Here is a 17,365-nt window from a genome sequence, read left to right on the forward strand (position 1 = left end):
GAAAAAACGCTGCCAAAGTGTAGAAGCTCATGACATCAGTGAAGTCCTTAGGGGTTTAGAGGTCTGGGGCATGTGTGGACATCCTTCCAAAGACAGGGAGAAATAATTGCATCTTGTACTTCTCAGCACAAATAAGAAAGCACATCTTTAGGGCTTTGCTAGTGCTGGAGAAAACATATTCTGTATTTGGGAATAGGGCTCTGACCCATTTACAGGTGACATGAAAGGCTCCCAAATTTGAGTGAGACCCAGAGCAGGAAAGAGCTCTGTAACAGTTCCAGGCGTGGCCACTAGCACAATCGGACCCTCGGACCCTATGGTATCAGAGGTGTTTGTGACATCAAAAAAGACTTTGACACCCCAATAGGAGAATCACAGTGTAGCCCCCTAGGGTCTTGGAGAAAGGCCATTTGCATTGGAGGGTTATACACTGTTTGAAAAACAGCTTCTTTTATGCCACAGGGCCCCCAGTCAAGGCAGAGTACCTAAGCAGGGACATCAGGTGACCATGTGGCGGGAACTGCCCATCACGAGCTGGGTTCTGACAGACACTTCCTGTTTCCATGAGTCTCCTTCAAACTGAGCTGCCCAGGTTCCTGGTCATTATATTGCTCTAGATCTCTCTTGGATGTCTGCTGATGTGTCCATCAGTGTTCCTCCCACGAAACATGTCACTCAGCCAAGGACACTCACTTCCAGCAGGAGGTGGCCAGAGACCGGTGGCCAGGACACCCCCACCCTCCATCCCATGACTCAGACAGTAGGCTTGCTGGCTATAGAAATTTTCCTAAAGTGTGGTCCACGGACCATCAGCGGGGTGGAGGTTCCCCTAAAAGTCTACAAGTGGTCTGCAGGTGGTAGAGATCTCCAAGGAAGAAAGGATGGAATTATTTTACTCATAACATTCAAGTGCAAAGTTGATTAAGATTTTCACAGCAATCCCATTATGTCCTTAATAGTTGTGACATTTTTCAACATTGTGCATGAGCTACAAGGTTTGCATTTCGTTGATCCATCTTGGCAGTTTGTCTCAGGCGATATATTTTCATGTCATTTATGGGTTTTGGTTATTAGTTTTGTGATGTGTAATATCCTCAACTCAAATAAGTCAATGGCTCAAAAGTGGCTAATGAAAGCTTGAGAAGAGTGATGAAAATAGTAATCCAAATACTACAACTGAACACAGTGTTACAAAAGTAAATAGTGAACAAGAATTTAGTTTGAAAAAATGTAAATCTCTAAGAACCAGGACACATGTGATGATTTCGCACAAGCAGCTGAGAAAGAAAAGTGTAAATAATGAGTATGATGTTGCATATCCAACACCGGACTTCACTGGACCATCTAACCAGCCCATCTTAATCCCCAGTGTGTTATGTGTTATGAAACTTTGTCAAATAGTGGCTTAAAGCCATCAAGACTTTAATATCATTTTTAAACAAAGCACAGTGACCTTTCTGGTAAACCATTAGAGGGTTGTTTTTTTTTCCCCAGAACAAAGAGTAAAATAAGCTTTCCAGGACTAAACTGATGGATTTTTTTCCCCCACTAAAGGCAAGAAGAAAAACAAAATGACACAGGCAGCATTTAAAATTGCACTCCTCTTAGTCAAACACAGATACAAGTAATGTTATCTGAGAAGCTTGCGAAAGAACTGTTTATTCATGACACATGTTTCTCAGAGAGAAAGCAGAACCAGCTTTTGGCAAACTTCCTTTATCGAATGACAGTGTTGGACATCACATAGTACCAGATACATACATTATGAAAAAATAATTTGGTTTTAATAAACCCAGCCATCATACACTCCTCTCTAAAAATTGAACATTTTTGCTCCTCTAAGGTTAGGTTTGGACTATTGAAAATGAATGTATCGCCATCTGAGCAAGCTGTTTAAGATCTTAGAACTGGTCTGAAGTGGCATGATCAATGATTTGAAGAAACAGTTTCAACTCATCTCTTTTTTCAAACGTTCGTATGGGTCTGTGTGTGTGACATTGGCTTAGATCAATGATGTGCAGGGGCGCCTGGCTGGCTCAGTCGGAAGAGCGTGTGGCTCCTGATCCTGGGGTCGCAAGTTTGAGCCCCATGTTGGGTGTAGAGATTACTTAAATAAATAAACTTAAAAAAAAAACATTTAAAATCAATAATGTGCAGAATCCAACCACACTCGGCATGTGTGTGGTTCATATACCTGAGAAAAGCATTTGATAACTTTTAGTTTTATCACTAAAAATCCTTGCTTCAGGAAAAGATTCTTTGCTTACATGAATTATTTCATGAATCATGATATGAACTGAAAAGATGGTTTGAGGGCGCCTGGGTGGCTCAGTCGGTTAAGCATCTGCCTTCGGCTCGGGTCATGGTCCCAGGGTCCTGGGATCAAGCCCCACATGGGGCTCTTTGCTCAGCGGGGAGCCTGCTTCTCCCTCTACCCCTCTCCCCTGCTCATGATCTCTCTCTCTCTCTCATGCTCTCTCTCTCTCTCTCAAATAAATAAATAAAATCTTAAAAAAAAAAAAGAAAAGAGAAGATGGTTTGGCAATCACTACTGAGGGAGCACCAGGAAGGACACCCTTCCAAGGAAGAAAGAAGCTGTGCCTGAAAGCCAGTTTCTGTTTCCTGATTTCCCCCCACATTTTAGCAATGTCAGCTATTGTCCCCCAATATCCCTTGTCCCCTTCTCTCTCAATTTTTAGCAGGATGCCTGACCACTCAGAATAAAAACTACATTTCCCATCCTCCCTTTCAGCTAGATGTGGTCATGTGACAGTGTTCTGGCCAATGAAATGTGAGCTTAAGTATGACTTTCAGGTCTTTATAGGGACTGGGCATGCCTTTCCATTCCACTTTCCTTCAACTCCTGATTGGAATCTCATGTGTGAGCCACCTTGGAGCATGCCAGTGAGGGCAAGACCTAAACGTAGCAGAACAATAAGATAGAAAATGGCTGTATCTTTGGACAAACTAATGGGGAATGACCACCTTCCCACCCTGGACCACCTATCTCTGGACTACCATCCAGAAGAGCAATTGATTGCTGTCTTGTTTAGGCCCCTGTTATTTTGGATCTCTGTAATGAATGGCCAAACCAAAATCCTCTCCAATACAGAGTTGAAGGAAATAGTCAAAATCGTGACTATGATCCAATCTCATTCACTGACCATACTTCTTTTCAGCATCTTATGCCAAGACAAGGGCAGCAAGTCCAAGAGTCTACTCTTCCACCCTGAGAGATTCTAGCTTTGGAGGAAAAGGTTCCCACAAGAAGTTTTGAAAAGAGTGATGAGATAAAACCATTTTCTCGTGTCATTGATAATGCCACTTAAGACCCGTTCTAGGATTTTTTTTTTTTTTACACTTTATTTATTTATTTGACAGAGAGAGACACAGCGAGAGAGGGAACACAAGTAGGGGGAGCAGGAAAGGGAGAAGCAGGCTTCCTGCATAGCGGGGAGCCCGATGCAGGGCTCCATCCCAGGACCCTGGGATCATGACCTGAGCCGAAGGCAGACGCTTAACAACTGAGCCACCCAGGTGCCCCCCGTTCTAGGATCTTAAGCGTCCTGCTCACATGGCACTCTGTTCCATTTCTGTATTGCCCAGACATCACCAAACTATTATGATGTTCACGGTTGAGGGTCAACTTAGCCACATTTCTTAAAACCAAACTGCAGTGTGACTGCTCCATTATGAGAGTTTGATTCTGTCTCAACACTTGGTGATTTTAGTTTCTGAGCAGGAGAATGGAATCAATGACATATTATTAAGATTAATATAAAACCGGGGCGCCTGGGTGGCTCAGTCGTTGGGCGTCTGCCTTCGGCTCAGGTCATGATCCTGGGGTCCTGGGATCGAGCCCCACATCAGGCTCCCTGCTCAGCGGGAAGCCTGCTTCTCCCTCTCCTGCTCCCCCTGCTTGTGTTCCCTCTCTCGCTGTGTGTCTCTCTCTCTCTGTCAAATAAATAAATAAAATCTTAAAAAAAAAAAAAAGATTAATATAAAACCACATCCAAATATTACATCAGAACTTAAAGAATTCTTTCTAGAGTCAAATTCAACCAAAGAGAAGATTACAACTCTGTCTGCTACTCTCTCCTCTCTCTAGGTGAAATACTCAGTCTTCTAACTTTTAGAAGCTTTGTCCCTGTTGACCTAGTGTCCAGAAGAGTGGAAAACAGTCTGCAGGGAGAAATGGCTCTGTGATTTCTGGATTTTTGTTTGGTCCAAATCCACAACCATCTGACAGCCACCAAACATGTGCTGCCATTTCTAATGACCTGTAATTGTGGTTTAGGATTTTCTAATTTAGTACAAATAAGGAGTAAGAAAAGAAACTGACAGGATGTGAAAACCCTTATGGCCTCTTTTTGTCAGGGCATAGATACACTGGTGGAGATTTTCAGAAGGTATCATCCCTCTCATGATACAAAACAGTTATCTTTCATATTACTTTTACAAAGTTGCATTTTTATTATTTTAGAAACACCACGTTCTTTTAAAATTTGCTTAAACGTGGTGGTTGGTGTGTGAGTTCAATGCCTATTAGGGGATTGCTGATGTAAGAGTGTGAGAAACATTCTTCCCTATTGCCTAAGACTGCCGGCACATTCCAGGGCAGATAAAGAAATCCCTAAAGCGAATGCAGGGAGGCCCCTAAGACCTGGCAGCCCAGCTTGTCCGGTGCAGGCCCGCGTGCCAGCTGGACCGACCATCCCAGTCTCTCCCAGTGGGTCACAAACTCCCGCTCACACAATGCCCCATCTGCTCCGCTCCGAGTCCAGGGTGGGAGGTATGAGTGTTCCCATTTTACAAAGGAGGACCCAGAAGCCCTGGGGAGCTTGCCTCGCAAACCCACCCAGCTTGTGGAGGAGGAGTGAGGACGAGAAGCTATGACTTTTTATGCTCCCCAAAAGGCTCTTTCTTGCAAAACCACCTAATCTACAGACTAAACATGGCTACGGTTTACTTGGGACTTACTGAGTACCAGGCCCCTTGCTTATGTTGCTCCAACCTTTACAACAGCTCTGTAAGATAAACAGATCGTTAGCTACACTTTCCAGACAAAGAAACTGAAGTTCAGAGAGGTTGGGTAACTTGCCCTGGGTTGCATTGCTGGGGAGTGGCAACACTGGTCTCAAACTGAGGTCTGACAGCCAAGAGCGGGCTTTTAACACCCCGCCCCCAGGCCGACATCTCTTGAGCTGGGGGTTCTTCTCCCTCTAAAATCTGGATCCCTGGGCTCGGACCCGCGCTGCGCTCTCCTTGGCCCTGGCCCGCCACCTCTGCGAATCCTCCTCGCAACAGCCTCCTATTCCTCTCTCGCTCCCGTCCAAGCCCTTCTCCAAAAGGCCTGGGTGGTCTTCTGGGCGCATGTCTGCTCTTTCCTCCCCGCTCTGCCCCGCCTCCCGCCAGTGGCCCCCCTCGCCTGGGCAGGGCCCTAGCCCTCGTTTCCCCAGGGCCCTGCCTCCCCAGCTCCCACGCCTCCAGCTCCCCGCTCCCAACGTGCGGGCCCCTGGGCGCTGCCCCCCTTCCCCGCCCCATCCCTCCTGCCCGCGTCCCGCCCCCCTGGGTCCCTCCTTCTTGCGTCCCCCGCCAGATTCCCTCTGCCTGCATCCTGCCCAGCTGGATTCCCCACCCCATCCCCGCCTGGATCCCCCGCTTGGCCCTCAACCCCCCACCCCCGCCTGCATCCAGCCCACCTGGATCCCCCTCACCTCCCCGCCCTCCCTTCCTGGGTCCCCGAGGGCCCGAGGCCCGGGGAATGGCCTCCCGCGGACCCCTTTCACCCCTGGGGGGATGGCCCCTCCCAGTGAGCTCCCCATGGCCCCACTGGGCCCAGCTTTCCTTGGTTTGAATCTTGTGCCTAGACGGCTCCCTTGGCTCATCACTCACACACACACACACACACACACACACACACACACACACACACGGTTCCACCACCATCACCCTGCTCTGGCCAGTCACTGTGCCCAGTCACTTCTGTAGACTCGTTTTCTTCAGTGTCTCTAGAATCCGGGGCCCATCCTGCCTGTCCCCAGGCCCCCAGTGTCCGGCCTGCATTTCGGAAATGGGCACCCACCGCCCCCCAGGCCGGCTCTCAGGCAACGCGCCCGGGGCCTGGCTGCACACAGGGCTCCCGGGCCCTCGGGGTGAGGTCCAGGAGCCCCGGACCACCGGAGCCCCGTAACCTTGCCCACCCTCCAGGGCTTCAGGGGTGATTTGAGGCCGTCCTGCCTCCTGGAGCATTCTCCTCGCCACCTCCTGGACTCCTCATCCTTCAGAGACTCACCCTGGCTACCATCTCTGTAGGAAGCCGGCTGTGACGCGCCCACATCGGGCTTCCGCAGGACCCACACTTCCCCTAGAGAGCCCAGGCCCTGCCTGGCGGATTGCCCTCCCCCATCCCACCCTCCCCGCGGAGCAGCTCTGAGAGGACTGGGGCTCTCTGTCCTGTTCATCCTGGCTCCGCGGTAGCACAGGGCCTGGCGTGTAGTAGATGCTCAGTGAATCTGGTAGAATAGTGGAGCTCTTGAGAGCTTGGGCTCAGACTTCCAGTCCCAACACTAGCCCCTCCTTTAACAGCGGTGTGACTCAGTTTCCTCATCTCTAAAATGGAGATAATGATAGATCTTTCTGATGGGGTTGCTGTGAGAAGTTAAAGCACTTAGAACAGTATCTGGCATAAGTAAGCATATGTCATACGTACGTGTCTCTTCCACCAAACAGCAGGCTTCTTCCGTGTGGGGTCCAACCTAATTCTTTCTCAATTCCGGACTCCTCAGGGCCCTGCCCAGTGCATGGCATGGGGCTATACACTGAGTATTCTGTGAAGCTCCCCTATCCTGCCCCAGTCAGCATCCTGACCCCTGACAGTGTTCCCACTTGACTCCCCTCTCCTGAAAGTTCATGTGCCCCTGAAAGCCTGGCCCCCTCCCCAATCACTCAAAGGCAGTCCCAAAATCGAATGGGAAAGTTTCTGTCTTCCAACACACCTCCCATACCAGGGTAGAGGTGCCACCCCTCAGCCCCAGCTCAGAAATTCCAAAGTTCAGAGAGCTCTAGAAAGAGCTATGGACTTGGAGAGAGGAGCCCTGTCCCCTAGTCCTGGCTCTGCCACTGAACAGCTGTGTGACTTTGGGCAGGTTGCTTTAGCTCTCTGAGCCTTACTTTCCATACCTGTAAAACGGAAATCATCTGCCCTGCCGTCCTCATAGGGTTGTCCCAATGCTCAATTGCACAAACCAGAGAAAAGTTGCTTTGTAAATGGAGGCTCTGTGAAGAAATGCAAAGCAAAGTCACCACAGGGTTGGAAGTGGGGAGCAGGACCAAGTCTGCGAGTGGCTCTGGTCGGGATTGTGCCAAGGGCGTGGCCACTGGGCTGTGGGCTGGGCAGCAAGCTCTGATGAGGTGGAGTTGATTGGGGATAAAGTCTTAAGCCCCGAAGCTTTGCCTAGAGTCACTGAAGGACTTCTGTTTGGCAATTGTCTCCCTACCACCTGCTCACCACTTCTCCAAACGTACCTTCAAGTGCGCCTGAAGGCCCCACACTCCCACTGAATCCTGATGCCCAGAGGCCCTGTCTTGTCTGGCTAGCAGCTCCAGCTCTCTCCCTTCCTCCCCCTGAACTCTAGCCCAGCTGAATTAGGAACTGCTAACATTAGTCATGATTATTTTAGTGGTAAGTGCCAAGGGCCTAACTCAAAGTGGCTTAAGCAGAAAATTAAAGATATTTGGCTTACTGAACCCAGAAGTCCAAGTACAGCTGGGTCTGTAGGCTAAAATGAAATCAGGAGGACTTGGTTTCTCTATCTCTTCTTTTTCCTTTCCTCTAAAATGGCTTTCTGTGCCCTGAAACAGTCCGGCTCCATGTGGGGGTCTCCAGCAGTCCCAGGTTTATTTTCCAAAAGTTAAGCAACCCCAGGAGAAAAACGGCCTCTTTCACAATAGTTTCAGAAAAAAATCCCAGTGTTGACCTATATTGGGCTGACTTGAGCCCTAAACCAATGACGGTGGCCAGGCAGATGAGATATGTTAGCTGACCTGGGCACGTGCCCACACCAGCAACACATGGACCGAGTGTGGGGGAGGGGCAGCTCCCCCAAATAAAATCTGGACGCTGTTTCTGGAGGAAGGAGGAATGAATGCAAGGGAAGGCAGACGCCGTAGACGTTGAAAACATCCCACCCCTTGGCTCCTAGCATATATACACGCACATACTTTTTCCATACACATAATTGTTATAAGCTTTTTTTGTCACCATTTTTTTTCTTCGTGTTTGGAAATAATTTCAAATTTACAGAGAAGTTCCAAGAATAGCACAAAGACATTTTTTTTTTCCCTAAAGCATCTGAGAACAAATTTTCAACATGATGTCCCATCACCCCCGAATAGTAAAAATCCTGCAAACAGTGATGTTCTCCTAAATAACCACGAGGCAACCACAGAAATTAGAGATGCATTATTGTAATTTATTCATATTTCACCATTTTCCCCAATAATGTCATTGGTAGCCAAAAGATCCAATCCAGTATCACGATTTAGATTCAAGATGTGCATCTGGGGCAAGAGCATCACAGAAGGGGTGCTGGGGTCTCACTGCACCTTTTTGGGTGATGCATGATTTCACCTTCTCCCGTTACTGATGATGCTCACTTTGATGGTTTAAGATGTTGTCTGCCAGGTTTATCTATTGTAAGATTATCTCTTCTCCTATTTTAATTAATAAATTTTCTCACGGGGGGGTGCTTTGTAAAGTACTATGCAAACTCTCATCCGTCATCCAACTTGGACATTACTTTTAGTAACCATTGCTCTCTCTTGGCTGAAATATTGTTATTATGATAGTTGCCAAATGGTGACTATCTAGTCCCACCATCCCTTCTGTTATTCTACTCAATGGAAAGCCTCATCTTTTCTTCATTCATTCCTTCATTTCATATCAGTATTAATATTATTTCTTTTGATGTTCAAATTGTCCAGACTCTGCCAGTGAGAACCTCTTCAAGCTGGCATCTGTGTCTTTTTGATTTGTCCCCGTTGTGGACTGAATTCTGTTCCCCCAAAATTCTTATTGGAGCACACGAACACTCTCTCTCTCTCTCAAAAATAAATAAATAAATAAATAAATAAAGTGCACAAATCTTAAGAGCATACTTCACGAGCTTTTACAAAGTGGAATTTTACCAGCACCTTATAAGTCTCCCTCATACACCATCCAATTATTGCCCTCCCCAAGATAACTAACTTCTAGCACTATGGAATAACTTTGTTTATTTTTAAACATTACGTAAATGGAAACACATAGTATATTCTTTTGTTTGTGACTGACTTCAGTGACTCAGTGTTATGTTTGTGAGATTTGTCTATGTTTTTTCGTGTAGCAGTAGATTGTTCTTTGGCGTGGCTGTATAATATTCCATTGAATGAATATACCACTATTTATCTACCCATTCCATTACCAATGGCTACTTGGATTCTTTCTAGTTTTTTACCATTAGGAGTAATGTGGCTAAAATCAAACCTGCAATGCCTTTTTGCTGCCTGTATGTGTGCACTTCTATTGGATATGTACTTGAGAGTGGAACTGTTGAATTATAATGAATGCATATGCTCAGCTTTAGTAGTTATTGCCAGGGTTTTTGTAAAGTGATTGGACAAATTCACACTTCTCCCAGCAATGTGAGAATTCAGTGACCACATCTTTGCCAACACTTAGTATTATCAGTCTTTTAAATTTTAGTCATTCTGGTGAATGTGTAGTGGTATTTCATTGTGGTATTAATTTGCGTTTCTCTGATAACTCTGTTGAATGCCTTTACATGTATGTATTAGCTATTTGTATACCTTCTTTTATGAAAAGTATGTTGTCTTTTCCCATTTAAAACAATCAAATTGTCTATCTTTTTCTCTCATTTTATAGGATAATTTTAATATATTCTGGATACAATATCTTTGTCAGATACATATAAATTTTAGAACAATTTCATCACCCTTCAAGAAAAACCCCAAGCCCATTAGCAGTCACTCCTCCCCACTCCAACCCTAGGCAATCATTAATTCTATTTTCTGTCTTTATAGACTTGCCTATTCTGGACGTTTCACATAAATGGGATCATAAAATATGTGGTCTTTCATAACTTGCTTCTTTCACTTAGTGTAATGTTTACAAAGTTCATCCATTTTGTAACATGTGTCAGTATTTCATTCTTTTTTAATGGCCAAATAATATTTCATTGTACAGATGTACCACATTTTATTTATCTATTCATCAGTTGATGGTCATTTGGGCTGTTTCCATATTTGAGCTTTTATGAATAATGCCACTATGAACATTCATGTGCAAGTTTTTGTGTGGACATAGTTTTATTTTTAAGATGTTATTTATTTATTTGTCAGAGAAAGAGAGAACACAAGCAGGGAGAGTGGCAGGGAGAGCAGGCAGAGGGAGAAGCAGGATCCCCGCTGAGCAAGGAGCCTGATGCGGAACTCAATCCCAGGACCCTGGGATCATGACCTGAGCCGAAGGCAGACGCTTAACCATCTGAGCTACCCAGGCGTCTCTGTGTGGACATGTTTTAATTTCTCTTGGGCATATACCTAGGATTGGAATTGCTGGATCACATAGTAACATTATATTTATCCTTCGTAGAAACTGACCAACTGTTTCTAACCAACCGTTTTCCAAAGAGGTCTCACCATTTTTAATTGTTACCAGCAGTGTATTAGGTTTTATTAAGGTTGAATTGAATCTGTTGGACAGTTGGGAGAAGAACTGACCACTTTACAATATTGACACTACCAATTTATGAACATAGTATATCCCTATTTCTTTTTTTTAAAAAGTCTCTTTTCTGGGGTGCCTGGGTGGTTCAGTCGATTAAGCATCCAACTCTTGATCTCAGCTCAGGTCTCGATCTCAGGGTTGTGAGTTCAAGCCCCATGTTGGGCTCCACACTGGGTGTGGAGCCTACGTAAAATAATAAATAAATAAATAAATAGTCTCTTTTTCTCTCCATAATACTCTGTAGAATTATAAACATATTTTGTCAGATTTTATTCCTAAATATTTAGGGGTTTTTTAATCTAAAGAATGCTATTGTCAATGAAATCTTTTTTCATTTTCTAATTGCTTATTGTCAACTTATAAAAATACAACTGGTTTTTGTGTATTGCTCTTGCTTCTAATAACCTTGCTAAATTTATTCTTTCTTCTAGCATACCTATAGATTTTTTAAGATTCTCAGCATACATAATCATGCCATCAACAAATGACCACAGGTTTCTTTTTTTTCCTTTTCAAATCTTACATCTTATTTCTTTTTTTTGCCTTATTGCAATGGCTAGGACTTCCCATAAAATTAAGTAGAAGTGGTGGTGGTGGACATCCTCATTTGTTCCAGTCTCAAAAAGATAGCTTCTAATACCTTACCATTAAGTGTGATATTTGTTATAGCTTTTTTTGTTTGCTATGATCAGATTAAGAAAATTCCCTTTTATTCCTAGTTTGCTATGAAATTTTTATCATGAATAAATGTTGAATTTTTATTGAATGTTTTTTTATATCTATTGAAATATGACTTTATTCCTTTATACTTTTCATGTAGTAAATTACATAATTGGCTATCAAATGTAGAGGCAACCTCACATTCCTGTAATGAACTCAAATTTGTCATGATGTATTATCATCTTTATATAACACTGGATATGATTGCTATTATTTTGTTTAGAATTTATATCCATGTTTTAACAGATATTATTCTGTAGTTATTCTTTTGGTAATGTCCTAGTTGGGTTTTAATATCAATATTATGTCACCCTCATCCAAAAAGTTAGGAAATTCTCTCTCTCTCTCTCTCTCTCTCCCTCTCTCTTCTCTCCCCCGTAAGAGTTTGTGTAAAACTGGTGTAATTTCTTTCTTTAATGTTTGGAAAAATCCACCAGTGAAGCCATCTAGACTTACAATTTTCATTGTAGGAAGATGTTTAATTACTGACCAATATTTCTAATAGATACAGGACTATTCTTTATGTTGTCTTCTGTAAGACTGGTAAGTCATGTTTTTCAATGAATTTACCCATTTCATCAAAATTTTCAAGCTTATTGGCATAGAGTGATTAAAATATCCTCATAATATTTTAATTGTCTGTAAGATTTATAGTGATGACCTCTTACTCTTAATGTTGGTAATTGGTGCCCTTTATTTCTTTCATGATCATTCTTGGTCTTTATTATTTCTCCCTTCTATTTTATTAGGTTTGTTTTGTTAGGGGGTTTATTTTGTTATTTTATTTTATTTATTTATTTTTTGACTATTATAAAAGTTTATTTAACAAAAAAGTTCAATATGAAAATGCACATGGCCTGATTTTTATATTATAGTAAAACAGGTACTATGGAGGGAACATGTGGAAGCAGTTGATTTCTTCTGATGAACACACCCATTGTTTATACTCGCTCCAAGGCTTCTAACATGATGATACTATTTCCTCGTGTTACCACCATTCCCATATTGTTCTGTTGCCCACTAGTTGTCATCTCCACACATTCATCTATCACAAGATTCACAAACGGATCGAACCCCCACAACATTCCTTGGACATGTCTGCCACCATTTAATTTCAATGATAATTTCTTGTCCATAAATTTTTTCAACTCAGGAGGGTGAGCTTTGCTCATGGTGTCTACTCGGCGAGCTCAAAGATGCCTCCAAACGGAATTCGTGGCGTCCCTCATGTTCCCCCAGTAGGCCCGGCATCTATTTTGTTATTTTAAATGACTTTTCAGACTTTCTTCTTTTCTAATGTATGTATGTATGTCCATAAATTTCCCTCTAAGAACTGTTTTAGTTACATCTCAAAGTTTTAATATACTTCATTATAATTTATTTAAAATATTTTCTGATATCAAGCATAATTTCTTCTTTGAGTAACAGGTTATTTAGAAGTGTATTGCTTAATGTTGAAACATCTGGAGATTTTCAAGTTATCCTTTTGTTACTGATTTCTAGCCCAATTCCATGGTTGTCTGAGATCATACTCTGTATGATTTCCATTCTTTGACATTTTCCAAGACTTTCTTTGTGACCTAGTATAAGGTCAATTTTGGTAATTTTTCCATGCACATGAACCTGAAGTTATTGGCCACATTGATATATATATGGTATCTACCTATATGAATTTATATGTATCACTGATACAAATGTGTATATATATATATATATATATATATATATATATATATATCACTCATATTGGTTTAAGTTCTTTTTTTTCCTTTAACTTTTCTATAGTTGCTAAGGGAAGAAGTTTCCCTCTATTTCTAGTTTGCTGAGAGTATTTATCACGAATGGGTTGGATTTTGTCAAATGTTTTTTCTGCATCTATTGATTATGTGATTTTTATTCTTTAGCTCATTGATATTATGGATTACATTAATTGATTTTCAAATGTTCAACCAGCCTTGCATACTTGGGATAAATCCCACTTGGTTGTGGTATATAATTCTTTTTATATATTATTGAATTTGATTTTGATTTGATTTGATTTGATGTATTATTGGATTTATTTTGTTGAGAATTTTTGCATCTGTGTACATGAGAGATGTTGGTCCCTAGATTTCTTTACTTGTACTGTCTTTGTCTGGTTTTGCTATTAGGATAATTTAGCTGGCCTCATGGAATGAGATAAAAAATAATCCATCTGCTTCTATCTTCTGGAAGAGATTGTAGAGAATGGGTATAATTTCTTCCTTAAATTCTTGGTAGAATTCACCAGAGAGAGCCCATCTGGGCCTGGTGCTTTCTGTTTGGGAAGGTTATGAATTATCAATTCAACTTCTTTAACAGATATACGCCCATTCAAATTGTCTATTTTTCCTTGTGTGAGTTTTGGCAGATTGTGTCTTTCAAGAAATTGGTCCATTTCATCTAGGTTGTCAGATTTGTGGGCATAGAGTTTTTCATCATATTCCTTTATTATCCTTTTAATGTACACAAGATATTTCACAATGGTTTCTTTCTTCTTCTCCTTCCTGGAAGCATGAGGGGATTTTTCTCTGATTGAACCCTTTTGGAGCTCTTGGAAGTAAAATTCACAGAAGTGTCGGGTTCCTCTATACCTGGGTCCCTCTGAAATTTTTAACTTTCAGGATTTCCACACTGAGCCTTCTGAAATTCATCAGTTATAGCTCAGGTTTTCCTACCTTGGCACTGGTCCCTGCATAGATTTCTGCTCAGGTAGGTTGTGATTCTCGGTATCAGCCTATCTGTCTATCAAGTATTGGAACAGGAGTTTGCCCTGTCATGGATCTGAGAAGAACTGTTGATTTTTTCAGTTTGTTCAGCTTTTTAGTTGTTTTTAGAATGGGATTATGACTTCCAAGCTTCTCACATGCCAGATGGGAATCATCTTTATCTTTTAAAGATATTTTCACTTGTTTGCCAGTTATTTTGCAGTGCTTCAAATATGTCATTTCATTGTTTTCTCATTTCCATCATTTCTACGGAAATATTAGACGTCAGTCTTATGTCTTAAAGATAGCATATAGTTGGGGCTTGATTTTTAAAGATCCAATCTGATAATCTGTCTTGGAGTATTTAGATCATTTACCGTGATGTAATAATCAGTATGGTTGGGTCTAAATCTACCATCTTGTTATATTTTTTCTTTTTTAAAAATTTTATTTAAATTCAATTAATTAATATATAGTGTATTATTAGTTTCAGAGGTAGAGTTCAGTGATTCATCAGTTGCATATAACACCCAGTGCTCATTACATCACATGACCCCCTTAATGCCCATCACCCAGTTAGCCCATCTCCCCACCCACCTCCCCTCCAGTAACCCTCCGTTTGTTTCCTATAGTTAAGAGTCTCTTATGGTTTGTCTCCCTCTCTGAGTTCATCCTATTTTGTTTTTCCCTCCCTTCCCTTATGATCCTCTGTTTTGTTTCTTAAATTCCACATAGGAGTGAGATCATATGATAATTGTCTTTCTCCGACCGACTTATTTCACTTAGCACAATCCCCTCCAGTTCCATCCATTGTTATTTGTTTTGAGTCCCATGTATTCTTTATTTCTTTTCTTTTCTTGCTTTTTTAAAAATTAATTGATTATTTAAAAATATTCTTTTGATCTTTACAAATGCCTTTACAAATATCTATATTTCTTTTAAATATTTTTAGTGGTTGTTTCAGGGCAAAGGGAGCATATGGCCCCTGGACTGTTTCTTATGGCCCATGAAATAATTCTTTTTAATAACAAACTTTATTTTTTAGAACAGTTTTAGATGTATAGAAAATTGTGAAGAAAGTATGGAGTTTCCATATATCCTGTGTTCAGTCTCCTCTATTATTAGCATCTTATGTTATAGTATGGTCCATTTGTTACAATCAATGAACCAACACTGATACATTATTATTAACTAAGGTCCATGCTTTATTCAGATTTTCTTAGTTTTTAAAAAACTGTGATAAAATAAGGGGCGCCTGGGTGACTCCGTTGGTTAAGTGTCTGACTCTTGATTTTGCTCAGGTCATGATCTCTGAGTTGTGGGATTGAGCCCCACATAGGTCTCCACACTCAGTGCAGAGTCTACTTGGGATTCTTTCTCTCTCCATCTCCCTCTGCTCCTCCCCCTGCTTGTACACTTTCTCTTTCTCTCTCTAAAATAAATAAATAAATAAATAATAAAACCTAAACAAAATTGTAATAAAATACACAAAAGAAAGTTTAACATGTTAGCGATTTTCAAGTGTTCAGTACTGCTAAGTAGATTCACATCATTGTGCAACAAATCTCCGGAAATCTTTTCATCTTGCAAAACTGAAACTCTATACCCATTAAACAACATCTCCCCATTTATCCCTCTTCCATCCCCTAGCAATCACCATTTTGCTTTCTATGTTTATGAATTTGACTACTCTAGATACCTTATATAAGTGGAACCACATAGTATCTATCTTTTCATGACCAGTTTATTTCACTTAGCCTAATGTCCTCCGGGTTCATCCATGTTGTAGCTGTGTCAGAATTTCCTTCCTTTTTAAGCTTGATTAATATCCCATTGTATGTATATTCTACATTTTGTTTACCCGCTCATCCATCAGTGATTGCTTGGGAGATTTCCTTAGTTTTCATCTAATGTCCTTCTGTCAGTCCAGAATCCAATCCAGGATGCCACGCTACATTTAATCATCATGTTTTCTCAGGCTCCTCTGGGCGGTAACAGTTTCTCAGACTTTCGTTTTTCTTTTTTCTCTTCATTCTTTCTCTCTTTTCTTTTTCATTCACTCATTTTTTAATAAGTTGGACAATATTGAAGAGTACTGGTCAGATATTTTGTATAATATTCTTTTTTTTTTTTTTTTAGATTTTTATTTATTTATTTGACAGAGAGAGACACAGCAAGAGAGGGAACACAAGCAGGGGGAGTGGCAGAGGGAGAAGCAGGCTACCCGCTTGGAGCAGGGAGACCGATGCGGGGCTCGATCCCAGGACCCCAGGATCATGACCCGAGCCGAAGGCAGACGCTCAACGACTGAGCCACCCAGGTGCCCCTGTATAATATTCTTTTATTTGGATTTGTCTGATGTATTTCTCATGCTAGGATGTATTTCTCATGCTAGGTCTTGACTAGGGTTGTGGTTTTTTTAAGGAAGACCACACAGGTGAAGTGTCATTTTATTTATTTATTTTTAGAGATTTTATTTATTTATTTGAGAGAGAGAGAGAGAGAGAGAGAATGAGAGAGAGAGCACAAGAGGAGGGACGGTCAGAGGGAGAAGCAGGCTCCCTGCTAAGCAGGCAGCCTGATGTGGGACTCGATCCTAGGACTCCAGGATCATGACCTGAGCCGAAGGCAGTCGCTTAACCAACTGAGCCACCCAGGCGCCCCTGAAGTGTCATTTAATTACATCACATCAATAGTACATACTATCAACATGACTTACCATTGTTTAGATGCATCTTGATCATCTGGCTGAGGTAGTGTTTGTCAGGATTCTCTAACATCACCCTTTCATCCCTTTCCATATTGTACTGTTTGGAGGGAAGTCACCATGCCCAGCCCACATGTAAGGAGTGGAAAGTTATGATTACCTTGAGAACAGAGTATCTACATAAATTATCTGGGGTTCTTCTGCCTGGGCAATTTGTTAAGAATAGTTTTTACATTTTTCAAAGGTTGAAAAATTCAAAAGAAGAATAATATTTTATGATATATGAAAATTGTTTGAAATTCAGATTTCAGAGTCCACAAGTAAAGTTTTATTGGAACACAACTCTGCTCACTCATTTACATATTGTCTACGGCTGCTTTTATATGACAATAGAGTTGATTAGTTGTAACAGAGATTGTATAG

The 17,365-nt window shown here is 41.7% G+C and overlaps 1 protein-coding gene across 1 annotated transcript; it reads right to left on the reverse strand.

Moving 5' to 3' along the window:
• Nucleotides 1-12,450: 12,450 nt before the first annotated feature.
• LOC116647252 (small nuclear ribonucleoprotein G-like) lies at nucleotides 12,451-12,681 on the reverse strand. The gene has a single exon (XM_032428421.1). It carries the CDS (start codon nucleotides 12,679-12,681, stop codon nucleotides 12,451-12,453), a length of 231 nt encoding a protein of 76 aa, XP_032284312.1.
• Between the last annotated feature and the right edge of the window lie 4,684 nt (nucleotides 12,682-17,365).

This window comes from Phoca vitulina, unplaced genomic scaffold (assembly GCF_004348235.1).
Source record: "Phoca vitulina isolate PV1807 unplaced genomic scaffold, GSC_HSeal_1.0 scaffold40, whole genome shotgun sequence".
Classification (NCBI taxonomy): Eukaryota; Metazoa; Chordata; class Mammalia; order Carnivora; family Phocidae; genus Phoca; species Phoca vitulina.

Excerpts from the sequence above, each read along its gene's own strand:
- LOC116647252 (XM_032428421.1), bottom strand. The coding sequence starts at position 12,681 with ATGAGCAAAGCTCACCCTCCTGAGTTGAAAAAATTTATGGACAAGAAA.